Raw genomic sequence first — 24620 nt, 5'->3', positions numbered from 1 at the left:
TGTAGCCAACAATAGCATGTAGGCAAGCTAACTTTTTCTTGCTAACTTTTTCATCTAATTTTAAATTTTTTACTCTAATACCCCAGCCATACACCTTAGAGTCATATAACTTGGTATGTGACACAAGCTAAGTGTTAACATGCAAATGTTAGCATGCTAACTTTAAAATGCTATTTATTTTTGCTAAATGTACTCGTTCCCCAGCCACGCACATTTGAGTCATATAACTTAGTATGTGACACTTGTTAACTGTTAGCATATTAACGTTAGCATGCTGGCATGTAACCATTACCATGCTAACTTTTTGAGATACTTTTGCTACTGTTTAGCCCAGAGTCATATAACTTGGTATGTGACACTTGTTAACTGTTATAATGCAAACGATAGCATGCTAGCAAGCTAACTTCGTCTTGCTAACTTTTTCATATATTTTTACACTTTTTTTTCTCTTTCCGCAGCCATACACCTTTGAGTCGTATAATTTGGTATAAGAAACATGATAACTGTTATCATGCTATCGTTAGCACTTATGCTAAGTGTTAACATTTTTATGTAAACATGCTACTGTTGTAGGCTAGCTCTGTGGCTCATTTTGTACAGTTACACCTAAAACTCACGGATTCGGACACTCTGCACCATCTAATTAGTATAGCGCGACTTCTGGTGACCCCCGGCCAGAGGTCCGGGGAACAAATAGCAGGCCCATCAAAATGTTCTAGTTAGTCATAATAAAATTATATTTTTTAAATTTATTACATAATTTTAAAGACAATAAGATAGGTTAATTGGCAACACTAAATTGGCCCTAGTGTGTGAATGTGAGTGTGAATGTTGTCTGTCTATCTGTGTTGGCCCTGCGATGAGGTGGCGACTTGTCCAGGGTGTACCCTGCCTTCCGCCCGATTGTAGCTGAGATAGGCGCCAGCGCCCCCCGCGACCCCAAAAGGGAATAAGCGGTAGAAAATGGATGGATGGAAGTAGTATTAAAAACAGTAGTAATAAACATTTAATTTGATTTAAAAGAGCACAATTTGTAAGGACAAGGTTGGCACTACATGTACTTAATAAATATTGAAGCACAAACATTTGTTTTTAACATTTTCTCAATGATTTGCAAAAATTGTATTTTGAAACACTTTACAATAAGAAAAACATTTTTCATAATATCGTCAGTATTTTTGGATTGGTCAAAATCCTATTTTTATTTTAAAATATTAATATTTTGTATGAATATATTGTATACGCATTATACTACATCATATATATATATATATATATATATATATATATATATATACATATATATAAATACATTATACTACATTTTATATATATATATGTATATATATATGTGTGTATGTATATATATATATATATATATATATATATATATATACATATATAAAATGTAGTATATATATATATATATATATATATATATATATGTATGTATGTATGTGTGGGAAAAATCACAAGACTACTTCATCTCTACAGAACTGTTTCATAAGGGGTTTCCTCAATCATCAGGAGATTTTCCCGCACATACATATTGCGCTCTACCACGGTATCGAGCACTATTCTCTGGATAATCCAATTAAGATATATATATATATATATATATATATATATATATATATATATATATATATATATATATATATATATATGTATATATATATATATATATATATATATATATGTGTATATATATATATATATCATATTGTTGTTTACAAATTAACATACACGGTGTAACCACAAATATTTGTGTACATATTTTCAAATATAATAAACAATATTTTAAATATTCTAAAAATATTTTGTAAAACAAGGAAAATTATACAAATATTAATATTTTATCATTTATTTATTAATATATACTCTATACCCATGTATATAGATTATGTATTTGATAACTTAATATACCAAAAGAGTATAGTATTGTTAAAATGTGTACAACTTAAATAAATAAAAAGGACACACACAACAAAAACACCACTCAATGACCTATAATTATTGTAAAACAATTTTTAAGATAATATAAATATATAATATATATATGAAAATAAAATATACAAATATACTAATTAGGATCCATAACATACATGCTATTTAGTATTTTTTTTCAAATTATACAAAACAATGTATGTACATTAAAAAAAATATGATATACAACTATGACATAAAATCACATATGTTAAAAATACTTAATTTGAAGGCCAGAAATAGAAACAGAAAAACAATTAAAAAAAAAATGTGTTCGGAAAACAAATTATCAGATTGTACGACTAAAAATATTGAAACTGTAATCGAAACTGTCCTTCTCTCAGCCAATGACCACACCCTTCACTCAGGTCACGTGACGTTCAATCAGCTCGGGAAGGGGGCGGGGCGGTTTATCTCGCTCGTGACCGCGCCCAGAATGTATAGGAACTCACGCACGCGCCTGAGGTATCGAGCACACAGGTGTGTTTATGGCTCGCAGCAGGTAACTCATGTCTGGATGTTTCAACCCGCGGCAACGATGAAGACGAGCGGATGACGTCACTTTTTTGTTGGACATTTTCATTGTTTTAATTTTTTATTTTAGTTTCTTAAAATGGATTGGACTTTCAGCAAACACAAGGACTTTTTACTCGTCATGTGCACTGTTTTATGTCTCCTCCATGCCGGCGGAGGAGAGGTCCCACCGAGGCCCACCCGTGGTGTGACGGTGCTGCCCCCGGTTGAGCCTGATGGGCCCCACGCCTACCCGGAGCTCGAAAAGGACAATCTACCCGTTTTTACCATGGACTATCCTAGAATACAAATACCCTTTGAGATCACTCTGTGGGTGTTGCTGGCCTCTTTTGCAAAAATTGGTAAGTAACTTTGGAATGTAAAGATTTTTCAGATATTGTCATTAAATTAAACAATACAGACGGCCATGTTGGGCTAAATATGACATTTAAAGGCCTACTGAAATGAGATTTTCTTATTTAAACGGGGATACAGGTCCATTCTTTGTGTCATACTTGATCATTTCGCGGTATTGCCATATTTTTGCTGAAAGGATTTAGTAGAAATCATCGACGATAAAGTTTGCAACTTTTGGTCGCTAATTAAAAAGCCTTGCCTGTACCGGAAGTAACAGACGATGTGCGCGTGACGTCACTGGTTGTAGAGCTCCTCACATCCTCACATTGTTTACAATCATGGCCACCAGCAGCTAGAATGATTCGGACCGAGAAAGCGACAATTTCCCCATTAATTTGAGCGAGGATGACAGATTAGTGGATGAGGATAGTGAGAGTGAAGAACTACAAAAAATAAAAGCGAGGGCAGTGAGAGCGATTCAGATGTTATTAGACACATTTACTAGGATAATTCTGGAAAATCCCGTATCTGCTTATTGTGTTACTAGTGTTTTAGTGAGATTATATAGTCATACCTGAAAGTCGGAGGGGTGTGGTGACCGCCAGTGTCTCTTAAGGAAGCCATGGAGGAGCCAAAAAAGTTGCAGCTGCCTCTTTGACAGATGTAGGAAGAACGACACAAGCTCTGCTCAGGTTTACGGTAAGAGCCGACTTATTACCACAATTTTCTCACAGAAACCTGCCGGTTGACATGTGGTAGAGAAACATGTTCGCTTGACCGCTTTGTTTTATATTCAAGCTTCACAACAAACAAAGAAACACCTGCTGTGTTTGTGTTGCTACAGTCGGCTGCAATTCGCCGTTTTCCACCAACATCTTTCTTCTTTGTAGTCTCCATTATTAATTGAACAAATTGCAAAAGATTCAGCAACACAGATGTCCAAAATACTGTGTAATTATGCCATAAAAACAGACTACTTTTAGTCGTGATCGGTTCTGGGAGAACATGTCCGCTACCACCGGTGACATCACGCGCACGCGTCATCATTCCGCGACGTTTTCAACAGGATACTTCGCGGGAAATTTAAAATTGCAATTTAGTAAACTAAAAAGGCCGTATTGGCATGTGTTGCAATGTTAATATATCATCATTGATGTATAAACTATCAGATTGTGTGGTCGGTAGTAGTGGGCTTCTGTAGGCATTTAAGCTAGATGCTTGATTTTTGTGGCTCTTGTCTATTTTCTTACTATATGTGAATGCTCATATTTACAAACATACTTAAAGATACAGAAAAATTGGCCCAAATAAGCTATTACTCTCTAAATGGGAGAAAATTAGGTTTAAGTGGTATTAAAAGTTTTTATTTGATTGATTGATATTTTTTATTAGTACTTTGCATAGTTCATCAATCAATCAATCAATGTTTACTTATATAGCCCTAAATCATTAGTGTCTCAAAGGGCTGCACAAACCACTACGACATCCTCGGTAGGCCCACATAAGGGCAAGGAAAACTCACACCCAGTGGGACATCGGTGACAATAATGACCCAGTGGGACGTCGGTGACAATGATGACTATGAGAACCTTGGAGAGGAGGAAAGCAATGGATGTCGAGCGGGTCTAACATGATACTGTGAAAGTTCAATCTATAATGGATCCAACACAGTCGCGAGAGTCCAGTCCAAAGCGGATCCAACACAGCAGCGAGAGACCCGTTCATACATATTCCGTACAATTGACCTCTAAATGGTAACACACGAATACGTTTTTCAACTTGTTCAATGTACAACACAAAGCTAACTGATGGTTGTACACATTAAACGTCAAATGTACTAAAGTCAACTTTTAAACCCTGTGGCAAGTTATTGCACCATTAAAATACTTATTTTTATGAGTATATCCCCGCCAAAAGGTTAGTGGTATACTATATACACTGTAAGACTAACAATTGTATATTTCCCAGAACCTAAAAATTACAAAAAAGGTCCCCAACTGTAAAAGTTATAGTTAAAGTACCAATGGTTGTCACACACACACAAGGTTTGGTGAAATCTGTCCTCTGAATTTGACCCATCCCCTTGATCACCCCCCTGGGAGGTGAGGGGAGCAGTGGGCAGCAGCGGTGGCCACGCCCAGGGAACATTTTGGTGATTTGACCCCCAATTCCAACCCTTGATCCTGACTGCCAAGGAGGGGGGTAATGGGTGCCATTTTTATAGTCTTTGATATGACTCGGCCGGGGTTTTAACTCACGACCTACCGATCTCAGGGCAGACACTCTAACCACCAGGCCACTTTAACCAAAAGGCCACTGAGCAGGTGTGTCAAAAGTACAACAAAAATGAATCAATGTACCACTAAAACAGGGGGTGTCCAAACTTTTTCCACTGAGGGCCGCACGTTGAAAAATGAAAGAATGCAGGGGCCCTAATGGTTCAAATATATATTAGGACTTCCCTCAATTTTTGGTGAATGTTAAAGGTCCCGAAAACCCGAAAGTGTCTGTCATTAAAGTGTTACAAATAAGCCATTTATTAATATTTGTTTTACTTTCAAAACCTAAACATCTATAGATCAACTTCAGTTGATCTATAGACGTTATGGCAACTTCTGTTGCCATAACGTCTTTATTTTTTTTAATGTTTTAATGTTTTCTCAAAAAAAAAAAAACATGTTTGTTACAACAAAAAAACAATGTACAATATTTTACCTAAAACATTTTTCAAAATGTAATGTGTGGTGTGAAGTAATTGGAACTTTAAATCGGTAAATAAAAAATGTTGCTTTTGATTAATTAAAATGTTTTGAACAATGACAGCTAAAACAGCACAGGGCACAGGGGCGACACAGTGGGCCAGGGGTTAGTGCATGTGCCTCACAATACAAAGGTCCTGAGTTCAATCCCGGGCTTGGTATCTTTCTGTGTGGCGTTTGCATGTCCTCCCCTGTGACTGCGTGGTTTCCCTCCGGGTATTCTGGCTTCCTCCCACCTCCAAAGACATGCACCTGGGGGTAGGTTGATTGGCAACACTAAATTAGCCCAAGTGTGTGAATGTGAGTGTGAACGTTGTCTGTCTATCTGTGTTGGCCCTGTGATGAGGTGGCGACTTGTCCAGGGTGTACGCCGCCTTCCGCCCGAATGCAGCTGAGATAGGCTACAGCACTCCCCGCAACCTTGAAAGAGACAAACGGTAGCAAATGGATGGATAGACAGTCAAAAAAAAGTCTGACCAAAGTTCTCGAGGATCCTAACGTCCCCCACTCATAAAGGTGTTACAAAATAGTCATAACAATGTACATTATTTTTTACTTTCAACACTTAAACGTCAAGATCAACTATCCGTCGATGAAAATCTTAATTTCCCCTCAGGCCTAATAACATATTTCTGATTCTGATTCTGAAATTAAAATGACCTATTATGACATTTTGTTGGACTATTTTATATATTTTTGTCTAAATTAGCGAGGTTTTAATGAATAAAGCTACACAATTGTCCTAATTTGTGCAATTTACATTAATATACTCCATATGTTTGCTTCCTGGGTCCAGGGGGTATCTTGAGGCTTTCTGAGCCTTTTAGCCCACCATAGTTCTCCCACAACTCCTCCTGTGTGGCAAAGTGATGCCTGACTTGAAAGTAGGAGTTCAGAACATTCAAGTTGAAATACATGCTCCATACATCCATCGTCTCCCGTTTATCGAAGTCGGGTTGCGGGGGCAGCAGCCTTAGCTAATTTGTCCAGCTCTTCCCGGGGTATCTTGGGGCAGACATAGGGTCTTCCCCATGGTCTCCTCCTGACAGAGGAAACTAATTTTGGCCACTTGTAGCCGTGATCATAACCCAAAGCTCATGAGCATACGTGAGGATGGGATTAACAAACAATGGGTTTATTGGTTTATTGGTGTGGTGTGTGTCCAGGTTTCCATGTGTACAACAAAATGACCATTTGGGTTCCCGAGTCGTGCCTCCTGATCAGCATCGGCCTCATCGTGGGCGCTATCATGCACTCCGTCAAAGAGGAGCCCCCCGCCGTGCTCACCAGCAACATCTTCTTCCTCTACATGCTCCCCCCGATCGTGCTGGACTCGGGCTACTTCATGCCCACCCGGCCTTTCTTCGAGAACATGGGCACGGTGCTGTGGTTCGCCGTGGTAGGCACCCTGTGGAACAGCATCGGCATCGGCATGTCGCTCTTTGCCATATGCCAGATCGAGGCGTTCGGCGTGCAGGACATCAACCTCCAGGAGAACCTGCTCTTCGCCGCCATCGTTTCGGCCGTGGACCCCGTGGCAGTGCTGAGCGTGTTCGAGGACGTGTCGGTCAACGAGCAGCTCTACATCGTGGTGTTTGGAGAGTGTCTCTTCAACGACGCCGTCACTGTGGTGAGTTGTCATCTTCCTTTTTAAGGGCGAGTGCTTGTTTTGGTGGCTTGAAGCAATGCGGTTATCACACACAAGGAACGACAACATAACACCCGAATGTGTGCAGCTTTTTTCACATGTTGTATTTGACTTTTTCCTGGTAGAACACGACAGCAATGTAGCCTAGACCGACATATTGGTGCACGTTTATCCAAGTTTTGATTCAGCAACATACTTCCTGGTTAAAGGACAGTTTGTGCATGATTCTGTATCGAGGTGACCCAAAAGACAAACATTTTTTACATATAAAACGTCAGATGACTTTCTGTATTCTATAGAAAAATGTACTTTCAAAATACCTATAAATGACTAGACTCTACAATTTGCATTTAGGGTTAGGGATGGAATGATTTTATATTTTAAGGGCTAAATTAATCCAATGACTTTAGCGCAGGGGTCACCAACCTTTTTGAAACCAAGAGCTACTTCTTGGTTAATGCGAAGGGCTACCAGTTTGATACACACTTAAATAAATTGGCAGAAATAGCCAATTCGCTCAATTAACCTTTAATACATAAATCTATATATATATATAATATATATAAAAAATGGGTATTTCTGTCCGTCATTCCGTCGTACATTTTTTTTCCTTTTATGGAAAGTTTTTTGTATGGAATAAATGATGAAAAAAACACTTAATTGAATGGTTTAAAAGAGGAGAAAAAATGAAAATAAAATTCTGAAACATAGTTTATCTTCAATTTCGACTCTTTAAAATTCAAAATTCAACCGAAAAAAAGAAGAGAAAAACTAGCTAATTTGAATCTTTTTGAAAAAATTCAAAAAATAATTTATGGAACATCATTAGTAATTTTTCCTGATTAAGATTAATTCAAAAATTTTGATGACAGGTTTTAAATAGGTTAAAATCCAATCTCCACTTTGTTAGAATATATAACAAATTGGACCAAGCTATATTTCTAACAAAGACAAATCAATATTTCTTCTAGATTTTCCAGAAGAAAAATGTTAAAAGAAATTCAGAAGTCTTTGAAATAAGATTTAAATTTGATTCTACAGATTTTCTAGATAGAAAATATTTTTTTTGAATTTTAATCATAATAAGTTTGAAGAAATATTTCACAAATATTCTTCGTCGAAATAACAGAAGCTAAAATGAAGAAATAAATTAAAATGTATTTATTCTTCTTTACAATGAAAAAAATAAAAATACTTGAACATTGATTTAAATTGTCAGGAAAGAAGAGGAAGAAAATTAAAAGGTAAAAAGGTATGTGTTTAAGTTGTATTTTTTCTCTAAAATTTTCTTTCTGAAAGTTATAAGAAGCAAAGTAAAACAATAAATGAATTTATTTAAACAAGTGAAGATCAAGTCTTTAAAATATTTTCTTGGATTTTCCAATTCTATTTGAGTTTTGACTCTCTTAGAATTAAAAATGTCGAGCAAAGAGAGACCAGCTTGCTAGTCAATAAATACAATTTAAAAAATAGAGGCAGCTCACTGGTAAGTGCTGCTATTTGAGCTATTTTTAGAACAGGCCAGCGGGCGACTCATCTGGTCCTTACAGGCTACCTGGTGCCCGCGGGCACCGCGTTGGTGACCACTGCTTTAGCCTAATTTACCATATAATAGTAGATTCTAATAACCAGATTGACACGAATATAAGACGAGAGGTCTTTTTTTAAGTACAAAAGCAAAGAAGAAAAATTGAAATATTGTGTTTTTAATGTAGGTAATGTATTATGAAGTGATTATCAGCGTTATCCGAAAATTTGCGTCATAACCTTTGCTAACACCTTTTTTACTTACCTTGAGACACCTTTTTTTTACTACTCCTGTATGTCTGTGTTACTGTTGCATCTCTCCAGGCCACTAGTTTGTGTGAGTGACATAAAGAAAAGCGCTGACTCTACCTTTTTTTTTATCAAGGAAAAGGTGAATACTGTAAACTGTTCATTTAGAACAAGCAAAATGAATTCAAAAAACAACATTAAAACTTCCCCGACATAATATGACTTTTAAAATTTTGTATACAATTTTCAGCTTTTTTCTCATTTCATTGCGTTTTTTTTTGCTCTTGTTTCCTACATTTTTCTGATTGTTGTTTATTCCAACAACATGTTGCGGGCCAACAGAACTTAAGCTGCGGGCTGCAAATGACTTCCGACTGCACTTTGGACACTCCCGCTCTAAATATTGTCAAGTTGGACCGTCTTCTCCGCGCTCCGCCACAGCCAAAGCCGTCCCCAGCGGGGCCAACCACACTAAACCATGCCGTGTTTGTTTGTTTACCTGAGCCTTTTTGAGGTGGAACAAGTCACAGATGACATCTGTTTATATTTGGGGATCCCCATTAGCTGTGCTCTTGCTAGCAGACTTGTAGCATACAATGCAAAAAAAAGTAATTTACTACAATGAACCTTGTGTCAATGTCTAAAATGTAATAATAACAAATTATTAATAAATACATATATGAATAACTAATGATACTACTACTGCTACTAATATTACAAATAATAAATACAACCTACCCACCAAAAAAAACTGAAAACTAATTGTATAATGTGTAAACAGTAATCAACAGCATCATTAAGAAATACATCCTTGACTAATGAATATTTCCTTCTGTGTATCGTGATGACCAATTAGTGTCACTGCGTATCATTAAATTGTGACGGTGGATCCTGCAGCCAAACCAGTTGTGAAACATTATTCTCATCTAGACCAGTGGTTTTCAACCACTGTACCGCGGCACACTAATGTGCCGTGAGATACGATCTGGTGTGCCGTGGGAGATGATCTGATTTCACATATTTGGGGTAAAAAAATGTCTTTTGCAAACCAGTAATTGTAGTCTGCAAATGATGTGTCGGTGTTGTCTAGGGTAACTGTGTAATACTCTCCCATATCAATAGGTGGCAGCCGGTAGCTAATTGCTTTGTAGATATTGGAAACAGCAGGAGGCAGGGTGCAGGTAAAAAAGGTATTTAATGCTTAAACAAAAAAATAAACAAAATGTGAGTGCCCCTAAGAAAGGGAATTGAAGCTAAGGGAAGGATGTGCGGAACAAAACTAAAACTGAACTACAAATTAAACAAAACCAGAATGCTGGACGACAGCATAGACTTACTGCGGAGCAAAGACGGCGTCCACAAAGCACATCCGTACATGACAACCAACAATGTCCCCACAAAGAAGGATAATCCATCCATTTTCTACCGGGGTCACGGGGGGCGCTGGAGCCTATCTCAGCTACAATCGGGCGGAAGGCAGTTGTACACCCTGGACAAGTCGCCACCTCATCACAGGGTAAAAACAACTGAAATATTCTTGATCGCTAAAACAAAGTAGATGCGGGAAATATCGCTCAAAGGAAGACATGAAACTGCAACAGGAAAATGCCCCAAAAAATAGAAGCGCAAGACAAGAAGTAAAACACTACACACAGGAAAACCGCAAAAAATACAAAATAAGTTAGTGCGTGATTTGACAGGTGGTGACAGTACACCTACTTTGAGACAAGAACTCTCCCGTCCAAAGGCAAAACCTAGTAACTCACTTCTAGCTGATTTTGAGAAAACAAAGGAAAACCAATCTATCTTGATGCTGTCTTACAAAGATTTACAGAGTCATCAAACCTATAGATGTTTTCTTGAGCTTTCATTTTCTTGCCCATTGAGCCATGGATTGAATCTGCTCTCATGAACGTGTGCCCTTTCTCCAGATATTTTATCCCAATCTCGGGTGGGCCCCATTCTGCGTTTGCACATTGGGCAAGAGCCGTGTACAGCGTCCAGTTTTTGTTTTGACCTCCACAGTTATCTGCCCAAAAGAGTATGCAAGTTGAAGAATCAAGAACAATACATTTAATGAAGGTGCTTGCAACGTCCTGGGCCAATCTTCCAAATATCCCCTCGTGCCATAATATCACATAATCAGGTTGACCGTCGGCCCCCATTCATGCAAATGTCTCATTAAAGACAATAAGGCGACTGACAAAGAAGCTCCGATTGGTCCCTTGAGATACTAGGTTTTTCTGTTGTATCTACGCGGTTATGTGGTAGTTGCTAGGTCCTGCCATGCGCGTAACAGCTTATTTACGGAACAAATTACAATATCGCATACACTAATGTAAAGCATATCACCTAGGAACTCCAAAATTATTATCAGCTCAGTTTTGACCAAAATTGAGTTACTGGGTTTTGCCTTTGGACGGGAGAGCTATAGTGATGCATGCTTGGTTATGCTTTAAAGTCATATCCAACAATTGCGACGACAACTTTTTACTGTCAACTGAGTTTCATTTTTTAGTGGTTTCTGCTGGTGATGTGCCTCTGGGTTTTTCCAACGCAAAAAATGTGCCTTGGCTCAAAAAAGGTTGAAAAACACTGATCTAAACCAACTCCACCCTCCATTTACACTCCAGGTTGCTCCCCCTCCCCTTTCTTTATTGCCAATGACATAAAAGCAAAAAGCACTATTGTGTTCTGTCTCCTTGTAAGGGTAGCTCTAGTTTCACAACATTTCAAACAAGACTAGCAGAACAAGCAGGAACAATTCAATCATCACACACGTGTTATGGTTTCTCCGGCACATATAAAGTTCAGTTGGGAGTTTATTTGCTCGGATGTCGCCAAACCAGTTTGTCTGAGGTCAGTCTTGCAAATGTGATAGGAAGGGTTAGTATGCGTGCATCGTCAACATCCCAAACTGGACGGCTGGCACTTAAAAGACGACCCCCCCCCCCCTCCCCCCCACACACACACACTCGCAACCACCTCCACCCCTCATTGTATTACTGTAGTCAAACACTCCCCCCTACCTCTAACTTGCTTTGGCGTGGCCACAAACTGTGTTTACTACACAGTAGTCCAACTGCTCAAGACAAACGTTTGTACAGCGGCTAAGAAGCCACTCAGTGGGCACTTTATTAGGTACACCTGCACTACGTAATGAGATCCAAAACAAGCGTTGTATTGAAAATCTCATTTGTATTTTCAAACACTGTATTACGTTTCGTTGTTTTATTGTGAATATAAACTGGTTTTATTTGCTGCAAGGCTTCCTGTTGCGCCAATGTAAGGGTCGGGACCCAAAGTGGGTCACATCACATGCTTTATTGGGCAGCTGATTGTCAAGTTAAAAATGTAATATTGTTGTAATTGATCAACTTTGGGGTTTTTGATATCACGTTTGTTGAGGTAAATTCATGTCTGTTGTTTTTTTCAAATACTGTGATGTATCAACGGAGATGTTCTTCAAATGTACTGATTATCACACAATCAATCAATCAATCAATCAATGTTTATTTATATAGCCCTAAATCACAAATGTCTCAAAGGACTGCACAAACCACTACGACTACGACATCCTCGGAAAAACCCACATAAGGGCAAGGAAAACTCACACCCAGTGGGACACCAGTGACAATGATGACTATGAGAAACCTTGGAGAGCACCTCAAATGTGGGCAACCCCCCTCCCCCTCCTTCTAGGGGACCGAAAGCAATGGATGTCGAGCGGGTCTAACATGATACTGTGAAAGTTCAATCCATAGTGGCTCCAACACAGCCGCGAGAGTTCAGTTTAAAAGCGGATCCAAGACAGCAGCGAGAGTCCCGTCCACAGGAAACCATCCCAAGCGAAGTCGGATCAGCATTGTAGAGATGTCCCCAACCGATACACAGGCGAGCGGTCCATCCTGGGTCTCGACTCTGGACAGCCAGTACTTCATCCATGGTCATCGGACCAAACCCCCTCCACAAGGGAGGGGTGGACAGAGGAGAAAAAGAAAAGAAGTGGCAGATCAACTGGTCTAAAAAGGAGGTCTATTTAAAGGCTAGAGTATACAAATGAGTTTTAAGGTGAGACTTAAATGCTTCTACTGAGGTAGCATCTCAAACTGTTAACGGGAGGGCATTCCAGAGTACTGGAGCCTGAACGGAAAACGCTTTATAGCCCGCAGACTTTTTTGGGGCTTTAGGAATCACTAATAAGCCGGAGTCTTTTAAACGCAGATTTCTGTATTGTGTGATACTATTGTTGTTGCTTGTGGTGTCCCGGTCCAATATCAGGTACCAGTCTGATATAAGCGACAAACAAGTAATGGATTATATTGTTTGGCATCTAAAAGCTGGACCAAAAGTTGGTGTTTCCTTATATTTTAATCAAGTCCTTTACAAAAGGTAAATGTAATTGATTATATTGTTTGGCATCTAAAACCTGGTCCAAAAGTCGGTCTTTACTTGTATTTTAATGAAGACATTTACAAAAGGCAACATGGTTGGCTATAATCTACTAGGCTACGATGAACTAGCAAATACACAACAGCTAAGCACACAATAGCACACAAGCTACACAAACGTAATACTCGTGCTATTTGCAACTTTATCACAGTGAACATTTTTCAAAGCAAAAAAATATAACAAGAGCACCACCGGCTGGCTTGTTTATCATTAACGGTTTAACAGAACACATTTGTCCATATTTATCAAAATTACAAAGTTTATGTAATAAGAATGTTTACCGGCTTGTGTAAAATGACAGGTGTTTACGGCGCCACTCACCCTGTCTCGTCAACAAGTTCGGGCAGGAAGCGCATGCACACATACAAAAGCCGGCCAAGAAAAGCAACAAACAATTTGCAGTCATGTTGTTGTTGTTATGATAGAATATACATTCAATGAAAGCTAACACTAGCTATCCAAATTGCTATTATTTGGTAACAACACCTAAAGCGGATGCGTGTGCATGTGTTACGTTTAATTAGATCATTGCGTACGAGAAGTCGTAAGAGGGTGGGATATACAGAGTAAAATACAGGGGATAGTTGGTTCCCTCTAGGTATTTGTGTAAATGGTGCAAACAGCCCCTTTTAAGTGTCCTTATTGAACAATATCACAGTCTAAAACACATTTGTCAATATACACGGGTATCAAATAATTATAGTTGAATAGTACACATAAAAAGTCTCCATATTAGAAAATATCCAGTAACAAATGTGGTCGCATCATTACATTTACTGCGCCTTGACTGCTGAATTATTGTGACCACTAGGTGTCACAAAAAAAGTAATCATCACTCCACTTCAACGGAAAGAAGTTGAACAAGTCCATTACAGCCGCTTAACAATGAATCTTAGTGTTTTCATACCGACCATTGTTCTGTTTGTGTGAGTCATTTGACTTGATCAAACCTTTTCTATCTTTCCATGCTACAAAATAATACAAGTATAGATACCGTATTTCCTTAAGTTGCCGCCGGGGCGCTAATTAATTTGAAACCTCTTCTCACTCCTGCGCTTACCAAAGGCATGCGGTAAAAGTTAGCATGCGCTAATTAATTTAAAACCTCTTCTCACTCCGGCACTTACCAAAGGCATGCAGTAAAAATTTGAGTGTGATGTAAGCTTGGACCTTAAATCCTACTGAATAGCTCTTAATCTTCTTCCTTTTATGCGATTTCAAAGTACCGGTATTGAAATCAGCCTCCTTCATTTTAAAAAAGGTGACAGGGGAAGTGTCACTCGTTATGTCACAAGTTTGACCAGGCGGTAATACTAAGCATGCGCTGATTATTTTGGGAAGCAAGTTTGACCCGGCAGTAATTCAAGGCAGGCGCATACTATATGCCCTGCGGCAATTCAAGGAAATACGGTAATTTGTGCTGATATTGTATCAGCTCAATAGCAGTATCGTTCAATACCATATTAGAAGTGAAAAAGTGGTATGTTGGGGGACCCGTAACTAATGCCGGAAAAAATATGATTTTGTTTCTCATATTACTCTCTAATTTGAACTTGTATTGCACACTACTTTATTTACATAAAGGGGCGGTATAGCTCGGTTGGTAGAGTGGCCGTGCCAGCAACTTGAGGGTTGCAGGTTCGATTCCCGCTTGTGCCATCCTAGTCACTGCCGTTGTGTCCTTGGACAAGACACTTTACCCACCTGCTCCCAGTGCCACCCACACTGGTTGAAATGGAACTTAGATATTGGGTGTCACTATGTAAAAAAGCGCTTTGAGTCACTTGAGAATAGCGCTATATAAATATAATTCACTTCACTTCACTTCACATAGATATTGTAAAATATAGCGTGGAACATCCATCCATCCATCCATCCGTTTTCTACCGCTTGTCCCTTTTTGGGGTCGTGGGGGATGCTCAGCTGCATTCGGGCGGAAGGTGGTGTACACCCTGGACAAGTCGCCACATATTTTTCTTAAAGTATTGATTATCACACAATCGCTATATTGTGATCCTAATGTGATATAACTGGCAAAATATGGAAATAGTTTACAAGGCATACATTCAATCAATCAATCAATGTTTACTTATATAGCCCTAAATCACTAGTGTCTCAAAGGGCTGCACAAACCATCACGACATCCTCGGTAGGCCCACATAAGGGCAAGGAAAACACACACCCAGTGGGACATCGGTGACAATAATGACCGAGTGGGACGTCGGTGACAATGATGACTATGAGAACCTTAGATTGCGTGGGGTTATTTACATCTGTATGTATTATACAGTGGGGCAAAAAAATTTAGTCAGCCATTGATTGTGCAAGTTCTCCCACTTAAAATGATGACAGAGGTCTGTAATTTTCATCATAGGTACACTTCAACTGTGAGAGACAGAATGTGAAAAAAAATCCAGGAATTCACATTGTAGGAATTTTAAAGAATTTATTTGTAAATTATGGTGGAAAATAAGTATTTGGTCAACCATTCAAAGCTCTCACTTGTGGAAGGAGGTTTTGGCTCAAAATCGCACGATACATGGCCCCATTCATTCTTTCCTTAACACGGATCAATCGTCCTGTCTCCTTAGCAGAAAAACAGCCCCAAAGCATGATGTTTCCACCCCCATGCTTCACAGTACGTTTGGTGTTCTTGGGATGCAACTCATTATTCTTCTTCCTCCAAACACGACGAGTTGAGTTTGTATCAAAAAGTTCTATTTTGGTTTCATCTGACCACAAGACTTTCTCCCAATCCTCTGCTGTATCATCCATGTATCCATTTTGGTATAAACTCAACTCAACGTGTTTGGAGGAAGAAGAATACTGAGGTGCATCCCAAGAACACCATATCTACTGTGAAGCATGGGGGTGGAAACATCATGCTTTAGGGCTGTTTTTCTGCTAAGGGGACAGGACGATTGATCCGTGTTAAGGAAAGATTGAATGGGGCCATGTATTGGGAGATTTTGAGCCAAAACCTCCTTCCATCAATGAGAGTTTTGAATGGTTCACCAAAATACTAATTTTCCACCATAATTTACAAATAAATTCTTTAAAATTCCTACAATGTGAATTCCTGGATTTTTTTTCCCCCACAAACCGTCTCTCACAGTTGAAGTGTACCTATGACAAAAATTACAGACCTCTGTCATCATTTTAAGTGGGAGAACTTGCACAATCGGTGGCTGACTAAATACATTTTTGCCCCACTGACCACTGTAGATGTTTTGTCGCATTTTGATATTCAAATGTTATCATATCACATTTGCCAACTTTTCCCCAGTGTAGGTGGTTATTTCCACTACCGCTGTATCGCGTTATCACCGAAATGTGTAATAGTATGATATCGTATCGCAAGTTAATCTGCGATCCCCACCCTTGATAACCACCTTGTTTTCTTCCAGGTTTTGTACAACATGTTCAACTTTGTGGCGGAGATGCCTGTGGTGGAGCCGGTGGACGTCTTCCTGGGTGTGGCCCGCTTCTTCATAGTAGGCCTGGGCGGGATGGGCTTCGGCGTCCTATTCGGCTTCGTGGCGGCCTTCACCACCAGGTTCACCTCCAAGGTGCGGGAGATCGAGCCGCTCTTCATCTTCATGTACAGTTACCTGGCCTACCTGGTGGCCGAGCTCTTCGCCATCTCATCCATCATGGCGTGAGTAGACTCCGACAGCGAAACTACAGGGAACGGTTGAGGTTTTAACGGCGTCTTCCCTGGAGCAGCATCGTGACGTGCGCCCTGACCATGAAGTACTACGTGGAGGAGAACGTGTCGCAGCGCTCCTGCACCACCATCCGCCATGTGGTGAAGATGCTGGGCTCCATCTCAGAAACCCTCATCTTCTTCTTTCTGGGCGTGGTCGCCATAACGACAGAGCACGAGTGGAATTGGGGCTACATCCTCTTCACGCTGCTCTTTGCCTTCCTGTGGAGAGGCCTCGGTAGAGAAGCGCCCACCTAAAAGTTCCCCTTTTGTTGCGGGTCTTCATTCCATCTTCTTCCTCTTCCTCCCTGGCAGGTGTCCTGGTGCTGACACAAATCATTAACCCCTTCCGCACCATTCCCTTCAACCTGAAGGATCAGTTTGGCTTGGCCTACGGTGGCCTGCGAGGTGCTATTTCGTTCGCCCTCGCCTTCACTCTGCCCGATAATATCGGCCGCAAACAGCTCTTCGTCACCGCCACCATTGTCATCATCATCTTCACCGTCTTTCTGCAGGTGCGTAGCCCCAATATTCTTTTCAATAATTTACACTTTGTTTCAGTTAAATTTCATGTTTAAAAACACAATAATGCTCTGTTTTGGTATTCATTTGGCATTCACTCTATACTAGGAGAAGTTTCTAATAACATCTTAACTACAAACCCCGTTTCCATATGAGTTGGGAAATTGTGTTAGATGTAAATATAAACAGAATTCAATTATTTGCAAATCATTTTCAACCCATATTGAATTGAATGCACTACAAAGACAAGATATTTGATGTTCTAACTCATAAACTTTATTTTTTTTTGCAAATAATAATTAACTTAGAATTTCACGGCTGCAACACGTGCCAAAGTAATTGGGAAAGGACATGTTCACCACTGTGTTACATCACCTTTTCTTTTAACAACACTCAATAAACGTTTGGGAACTGAGGAAACTAATTGTTGAAGCTTTGAAAGTGGAATTCTTTCCCATTCTTGTTTTATGTAGAGCTTCAGTCGTTCAACAGTCCGGGGTCTTCGCTGTCGTATTTTACGCTTCATAATGCGCCACACATTTTCGATGGGAGACAGGTCTGGACTGCAGGCGGGCCAGGAAAGTACCCGCACTCTTTTTTTACGAAGCCACGCTGTTGTAACACTTGTCTTGCTGAAATAAGCAGGGGCGTCCTTGATAACGTTGCTTGGATGACAACATATGTTGTTCCAAAACCTGTATGAACCATTCAGCATTAATGGTGCCTACACAGATGTGTAAGTTACCCATGCCTTGGGCACTAATACACCCTCATACTATCACAGATGCTGCTTTTTGAACTTTGCGCTTATAACAATCTGGACAGTTATTTTCCTCTTTGTTCTGGAGGACACCACGTTCACTGTTTCCAAATATAATTTGAAATGTGGACTCGTCAGACCACAGAACACCTTTCCACTTTGCATCAGTTACTCTTAGGTGAGCTCGGGCCCAGCCAAGCCGGCGGTGTTTCAGGATATTGTTGATAAATGGGTTTGGCTTTGCACAGTAGAGTTTTAACTTGCACTTGCAGATGTAGCGACCAACTGTAGTTACTGACAGTGGTTTAATGAAGTGTTCCTGAGCCCATGTGGTGATATCCTTTACACACTGATGTCTGTTTTTTATGCAGTACCGCCTGAGGGATCAAAAGTCCGTTATATCATCGCTTACGTGCAGTGATTTGTCCAGATTATCTGGACGTTTTGATGATTTTACGGACCGTAGATGGTAAAATCCCTAAATTCCCTGAAATAGCTCGTTGAGAAATGTTGTTCTAAAACTCTTCGACAATTTGCTTACAAAGTGGTGACCCTCACCCCATCCTTGTTTGTGAATTACTTAGCATTTCATAGAAGCTGCTTTTATGCCCAATCATGGCACCCACCTGTTTCCAATTTGCCTGCACACCTGTGGGATGTTCCATATAAGTGTTTGATGAGCATTCCTCAACTTTATCAGTATTGATTGCCACCTTTCCCAACTTCTTTTTCATGTGTTGCTGGCATAAAATTCTAAAGTTAATGATTATTTACAAAAAAAAAATGTTTATCAGTTCGAACATCAAATATGTTGTCTTTGTAGCATATTCAACTGAATATGGGTTGAAAAGGATTTGCAAATCATTGTATTCCTCCCACTTCCAAAGACATGCACCTGGGGATAGGTTGATTGGCAACACTAAATTGGCCCTAGTGTGTGAATGTGAGTGTGAATGTTGTCTGTCTATCTGTGTTGGCCCTGCGATGAGGTGGTCACTTGTCCAGGGTGTACCCCGCCTTCCGCCCGATTGTTGCTGAGATAGGCGCCAACAAGCGGTAGGAAATGGATGGATGGATGTATTCCATTTATATTTACATCCAACACAATTTCCCAACTCATATGGAAATAAGGTTTGTAAGCTACCTCAGTGGTCCCCAACCATTTTTTTTTTTTATAAAAAAAAATAAATGTATATATATATATATATATATATACATATATATATATATATATATATATATATTTTATATATTTAATTTAATTTTTATTTTTATTTTATTTTATTTTATTTATTTATTTTTTTATTACATCAACATAAAAAATACAAGATACACTTACAATTAATGCACCAACCCCAAAAAACCTCCCTTTTTTATGACTAAGAAAAAACAAAAAACAAACAAAGGCTTTGAACTCCTCAACAATTAACATATCATACAACAAGAGGGGACTCCATAACCAGCTGTCAAGGTGCTATTCCGCTCCAGTCCAGTAAATAGTGGTAATGCACGTTACAATGTGTGGAAAAAAAGACTGCAAGCGTTTTTTTGTTGGCCACTGTCCTACTTGAGAGTTTATTATTTTGATCATGTAATTTACCACATAAAAATTTGGAAAATTAATAAGTAAAAAAATTTGGAATTTAGAAGAAAAAAAAAGTAAAAACTTCACAATCTTTCATTGTCACCCGTCCATTACAATTTAGACTCTCCAATTCTAATCAATCTATTCATTTACCCCTAGCGCTTTCATAAAATAAAAATTAAATTTAAATAAAATAAAATGTAATTTAAATAAAATTTCACTTAAATAAAAATAATGCAAATTAAATGTTTTGTGAAGCCCTTAAAGGCACTTGTGATTACAAATAAACTTTGATTGATTAATTTAAACAGTACAATATGCAGGTTTTTGTATATTTATAGATAATGATATTAATTGTTTTTCTAAATGTATTTCAGAATTATTAGAATAACTCCATAACCAAAATAATCGATTAAACTTGGACAACAAAAGTGTATTATTTTTATTTTATGTTGTTATTATTACAATATGAAACTATACCAAAATGTTGTTATTATTTTGATCATCTAAAGCAGGGGTGCCCACACCTTTTCTGCAGGTGAGCTACTTTTCAATTGACCAAATCGAGGGGATTTACCTCATTCATATATGTCATTTATATTTATTTATTTATGAAAGAGACTTTTTTTTGTTAACAAGTTAAATGTGTTTAATGATAATACAAGCATGTGTAACACATATAGATGTCTTTCTTTCATGAAGACAAGAATAGAAGTTGGTGTATTACCTGATTCTGATGACTTGCATTGATTGGAATCAGACAGTAGTGATGATAACGCCCACATTTTTGAATGGAGGACAAAAAAAGTCGTCCTTTCTGTACAATACCACATGAACGTGGTTGGTTTTTAGCATCTTATTTATCCAGCTTCCACACACTTTACAAGAAAAACATTGGCGGCAAATTCCGCAGCTTGCTTGCTTGTGCACGCCAGCTTTCCGAGACTCTTATTTTGTTCGCGCAGACAGCATGAAACAGGGCTTTTATTGTGAAGATAGGAAATGTGCAGTCGGCCTTTAGAGTTTTGACAGAAGGTATGGCGCGAGAGTCTGTTGAAATAAAAAGTGTTTCTCGCCTTCCTATCGGTCATTTTTTCTTCATAATGATCTCGCAGCAAACAGCCTCATCTCACAAGACCTTCGGGTGCCGTGAATGTCAATCAAGTGACGTCAGGGTGAAGATTGATGATCGCTAATTTTTAGGTCTATTTTTTCAAAAGCCTGGGTGGCGATCGACTGACACACCATCCGCGGTCGACCGGTAGCACTCGATCGACGTAATGGGCACGCCTGATCTCAAGAATAACAACAAGAACAAGTAAAAACATGAATGATATAAAAATAATATTTTGGGGGGGAAAAACAGATGTACAGTAGCTAACAAAGCTTTCATTGTCACCTGTCCGTTACAATTTAGACTCTCCAATTCTAATCAATATATTCATTTTCTTCCTATGTCCATTAAAATGTCATTTAAATAAAAACAATCACATTAAATTGAATTTAAATTCAAATTAAATTAGATTTGAATTAAATTATACTTAATTCAAATATTCTAATGTTGGATTCTTCCTTATTCATTGTATTTTCTTGTATTCACAATATTCAAAATACTAGTATCAATAATCTATTTTGTATGTCTTTCTACAATGTCAAAATAACTAGAGCATTATTATTTTTGTAAAGCCGGAATTTTCTTATTGGATGGCAACTTAATGTCACTTCCAGTGAGACTGTATGTTCTGATTTGTTAAATGCGGTCTTGCAGGGCATCAGCATCCGGCCTTTGATCGAGTTTATCAACGTGCGCAGAACTAACCGCAATCTGGAGACCATCAATGTGGAGGTCCATTGCAGGGTACAACATACAGTAGTTTACACTTTTATTTGTGCTGCTGTTGTTTTGTGATTAACCGCCTGTCTTCTCTGTGCTGTCAGCTGATGGAGCACACGATCGCTGGCATTGAGGACCTGTGTGGACAGTGGAGTCACTTCTACTGGAAGGACAAGTGAGTGTCCTTTAGAACAGTGCTCCCTAACCACCGGGCCGTGGACTGATTAGTACCGGGCTGCACAAGAAATGGAAAAAAAAACATATTTTTTGAATTATTAAATCAACATAAAAAACACAATATATACATTATATATCAATATAGATCAATACAGTCTGCAGGGATACAGTCCGTAAGCACACATGATTGTATTTATTTATGAGAAAAACAAAAACAAAAAAAACCACGGTCCATGGGACAAATTTTCAAACGTTGACCGGTCCGTAGCTACAAAAATGTTGGGGACCACTGCTTTAGAACACAAGTGAAACTCACTGGTAGACATTTTTGCTTCTCTTGCGCAGTATGCTCTTGTTGTGGTTTTTATTGAATGATGTCTCCCATTGTTCACCGGGGAAGTTTGGACGGAGGTGTCATGTTCAGCTGCTAGACTGGTTTTTATCTTTTGTCTAAATCTCTTAAAACAGTTCCTCATTAGTGGTTGGCTCTTTTACTACAAATCACCCATCAAAATTTACTTGCCAATCACTTGTCGCCAATGTTGGGCAATCTACTTGATAATAATAATAATAATAATAATAATAATAATAATAATGATAACAACAGTAACAATGCCTCTGAATTACAAAGTGTTATACCACTTGTCGTTCTTTTAATCTTGCTACCAAAAAGACCAAGAAATTTAAAAAATGTGACATTCAACTTCAGCTTTGTATCTCAGAAAAAGGAAAACTTAAAAGATCTGGGGATGTTGTTTTGGTTTGTGAAGAACTTGAAAGCACTTGATTAAGGGCTATACAAATAAACTTTCATTGATTAATTTAGACCGTATAATATGCATTTATTTGTATATTTATAGACAATATTATATATTATTCTAAATACATTATTTATTTCAGAATTATTAGAATCATTCCATAAACAAAATAATCGATTAACACCTAGACAACAAAAGTATATATTATTTTTATTTTACATTGTTGTTACAAAATTTAACTACACCAAAATGTTACTATTTTAATTTGTCTTTTTTTCCTTTAACTAAAATCCACACAAAAACAATTCTGATTAAAAGAAAGTTGGCCATTTTTTTTGGATACGTATTTTGAATTTAATTGAATTTTTTTAAATACATTTTTACATTGTATTACTTTAACATAATTTTATAGTTGATTGTCAAGTGTAACTTCTTTAACCATCATCTTGTGTTAGGGTCGGCACCGACCCGTATTAGTTTTTTAAAAGAACCACAAATTTATTTTTTTGCATCAAGCCTTTTTGACTTTGTCAGGAACCTTTATTTCAACAAAACTTTTTTTTTCACTAAATTATAAAATGCTTTGGTTGAAATAATGACCTTGGTGTTGTTAGGGTCGGTTTCGAACCAGTTATAAAAATAAGATTATAAAGCAATAATTGGAGCCAAAACTGAACACAGTGAAAGCCAGCTCCTCTCCCAATCATGTGAGCTTTAGGGGATTCTCATTTGACCTTATCCAGTACAAAAACCAACATGTTCAGACATGTGAGGTCAATTCAGTATAAAATTATTAAAATGAAAAAATACATAAAACAAATGTATTTAAGAGATGTGTTCTAATACCCCTCAGTAATAGTCAGGTAACACAACAACCTTTTATTTATTTATATGATTCTATTGAGGTTCATTTTACCATTTTTTTAATTGAAATCGAGGGGTATAGTGACAAAAAAAAGGCCCGATGGCCCACACCAAAAATATTAAAACCAATATTTTCATGGATAAGGAAGCCTAACAAGGTAACCAAGAGATGAGAAACAAATTGGATGATAGATACTTCTTTTTAGTGTATTTTACAGCTGATTAAGAGATGGTAACAGAAATCTAACACAAAAGGAAGGTTAAAATAAGTTTTTCTTTATTTAAATGTATTTTAAAATTGACTTCAAATAGATGTTATGTAAATGTGTATTAGAATAGAATAGAATGGACTTTATTGTCATTATATTTGCATATTACGAGATTAAAGACTCAAATTTAAGGTGCGGTTGTGGGAACAAATATGGGGTGAAATGAATAACACAAGGGTAAAAAAGGAAAAAACTAACAATTGAAATAAACAGACTACTATCCAATAAAAATAATATGCAATCCTGTACAATATACAAAACACTATATAAATACAAAATACTGTACAATATACAGAACAAGACAAGAGTACCGAAGTAATAAATAACAATCAATGATGCTAATTTTACTGGCCTATTGTTAAACTTGCACTTTTTCATTTTGTTGCTTTTTATCTTTGAGATTAAATTTGATACATTAAATAAAAACTCAATGATGTGAGACCGACTCAGTCCGGAATCTAACAAGACTTTTGCCGTCAGGTTTATGAAGTTTAACAATCGCATCCTGCGTCGCATCCTCATCCGGGACAACCGGGCCGAGTCCAGCATCGTGGCGCTGTACAAGAAGCTGGAGCTACAGAACGCCATGGAGATCCTGGACACGGTGTCAGGAGACTTCAGCCCCGCGCCGTCCATCGTCTCTCTGCAGTACGA

General features: G+C 38.1%; 1 protein-coding gene across 1 annotated transcript in view; it reads left to right on the top strand.

Moving 5' to 3' along the window:
• Nucleotides 1-2426: 2426 nt before the first annotated feature.
• slc9a2 (solute carrier family 9 member 2) overlaps nucleotides 2427-24620 on the top strand; it is a 34588-nt gene continuing 12394 nt past the window's right edge. The window contains exons 1-8 of the mRNA XM_061879294.1: nucleotides 2427-2861; nucleotides 6782-7245; nucleotides 16899-17149; nucleotides 17218-17435; nucleotides 17513-17712; nucleotides 21833-21922; nucleotides 22003-22073; nucleotides 24447-24614. Coding sequence (XP_061735278.1) covers nucleotides 2600-2861; nucleotides 6782-7245; nucleotides 16899-17149; nucleotides 17218-17435; nucleotides 17513-17712; nucleotides 21833-21922; nucleotides 22003-22073; nucleotides 24447-24614 — 1724 coding nt within the window. The 5' untranslated portion in view covers nucleotides 2427-2599. The remainder of the gene's footprint in view (nucleotides 2862-6781; nucleotides 7246-16898; nucleotides 17150-17217; nucleotides 17436-17512; nucleotides 17713-21832; nucleotides 21923-22002; nucleotides 22074-24446; nucleotides 24615-24620) is intronic.

This window comes from Nerophis ophidion, linkage group LG19 (assembly GCF_033978795.1).
Source record: "Nerophis ophidion isolate RoL-2023_Sa linkage group LG19, RoL_Noph_v1.0, whole genome shotgun sequence".
NCBI classification, from domain to species: Eukaryota; Metazoa; Chordata; class Actinopteri; order Syngnathiformes; family Syngnathidae; genus Nerophis; species Nerophis ophidion.
This window is presented reverse-complemented; position numbering and strand designations above follow the sequence as displayed.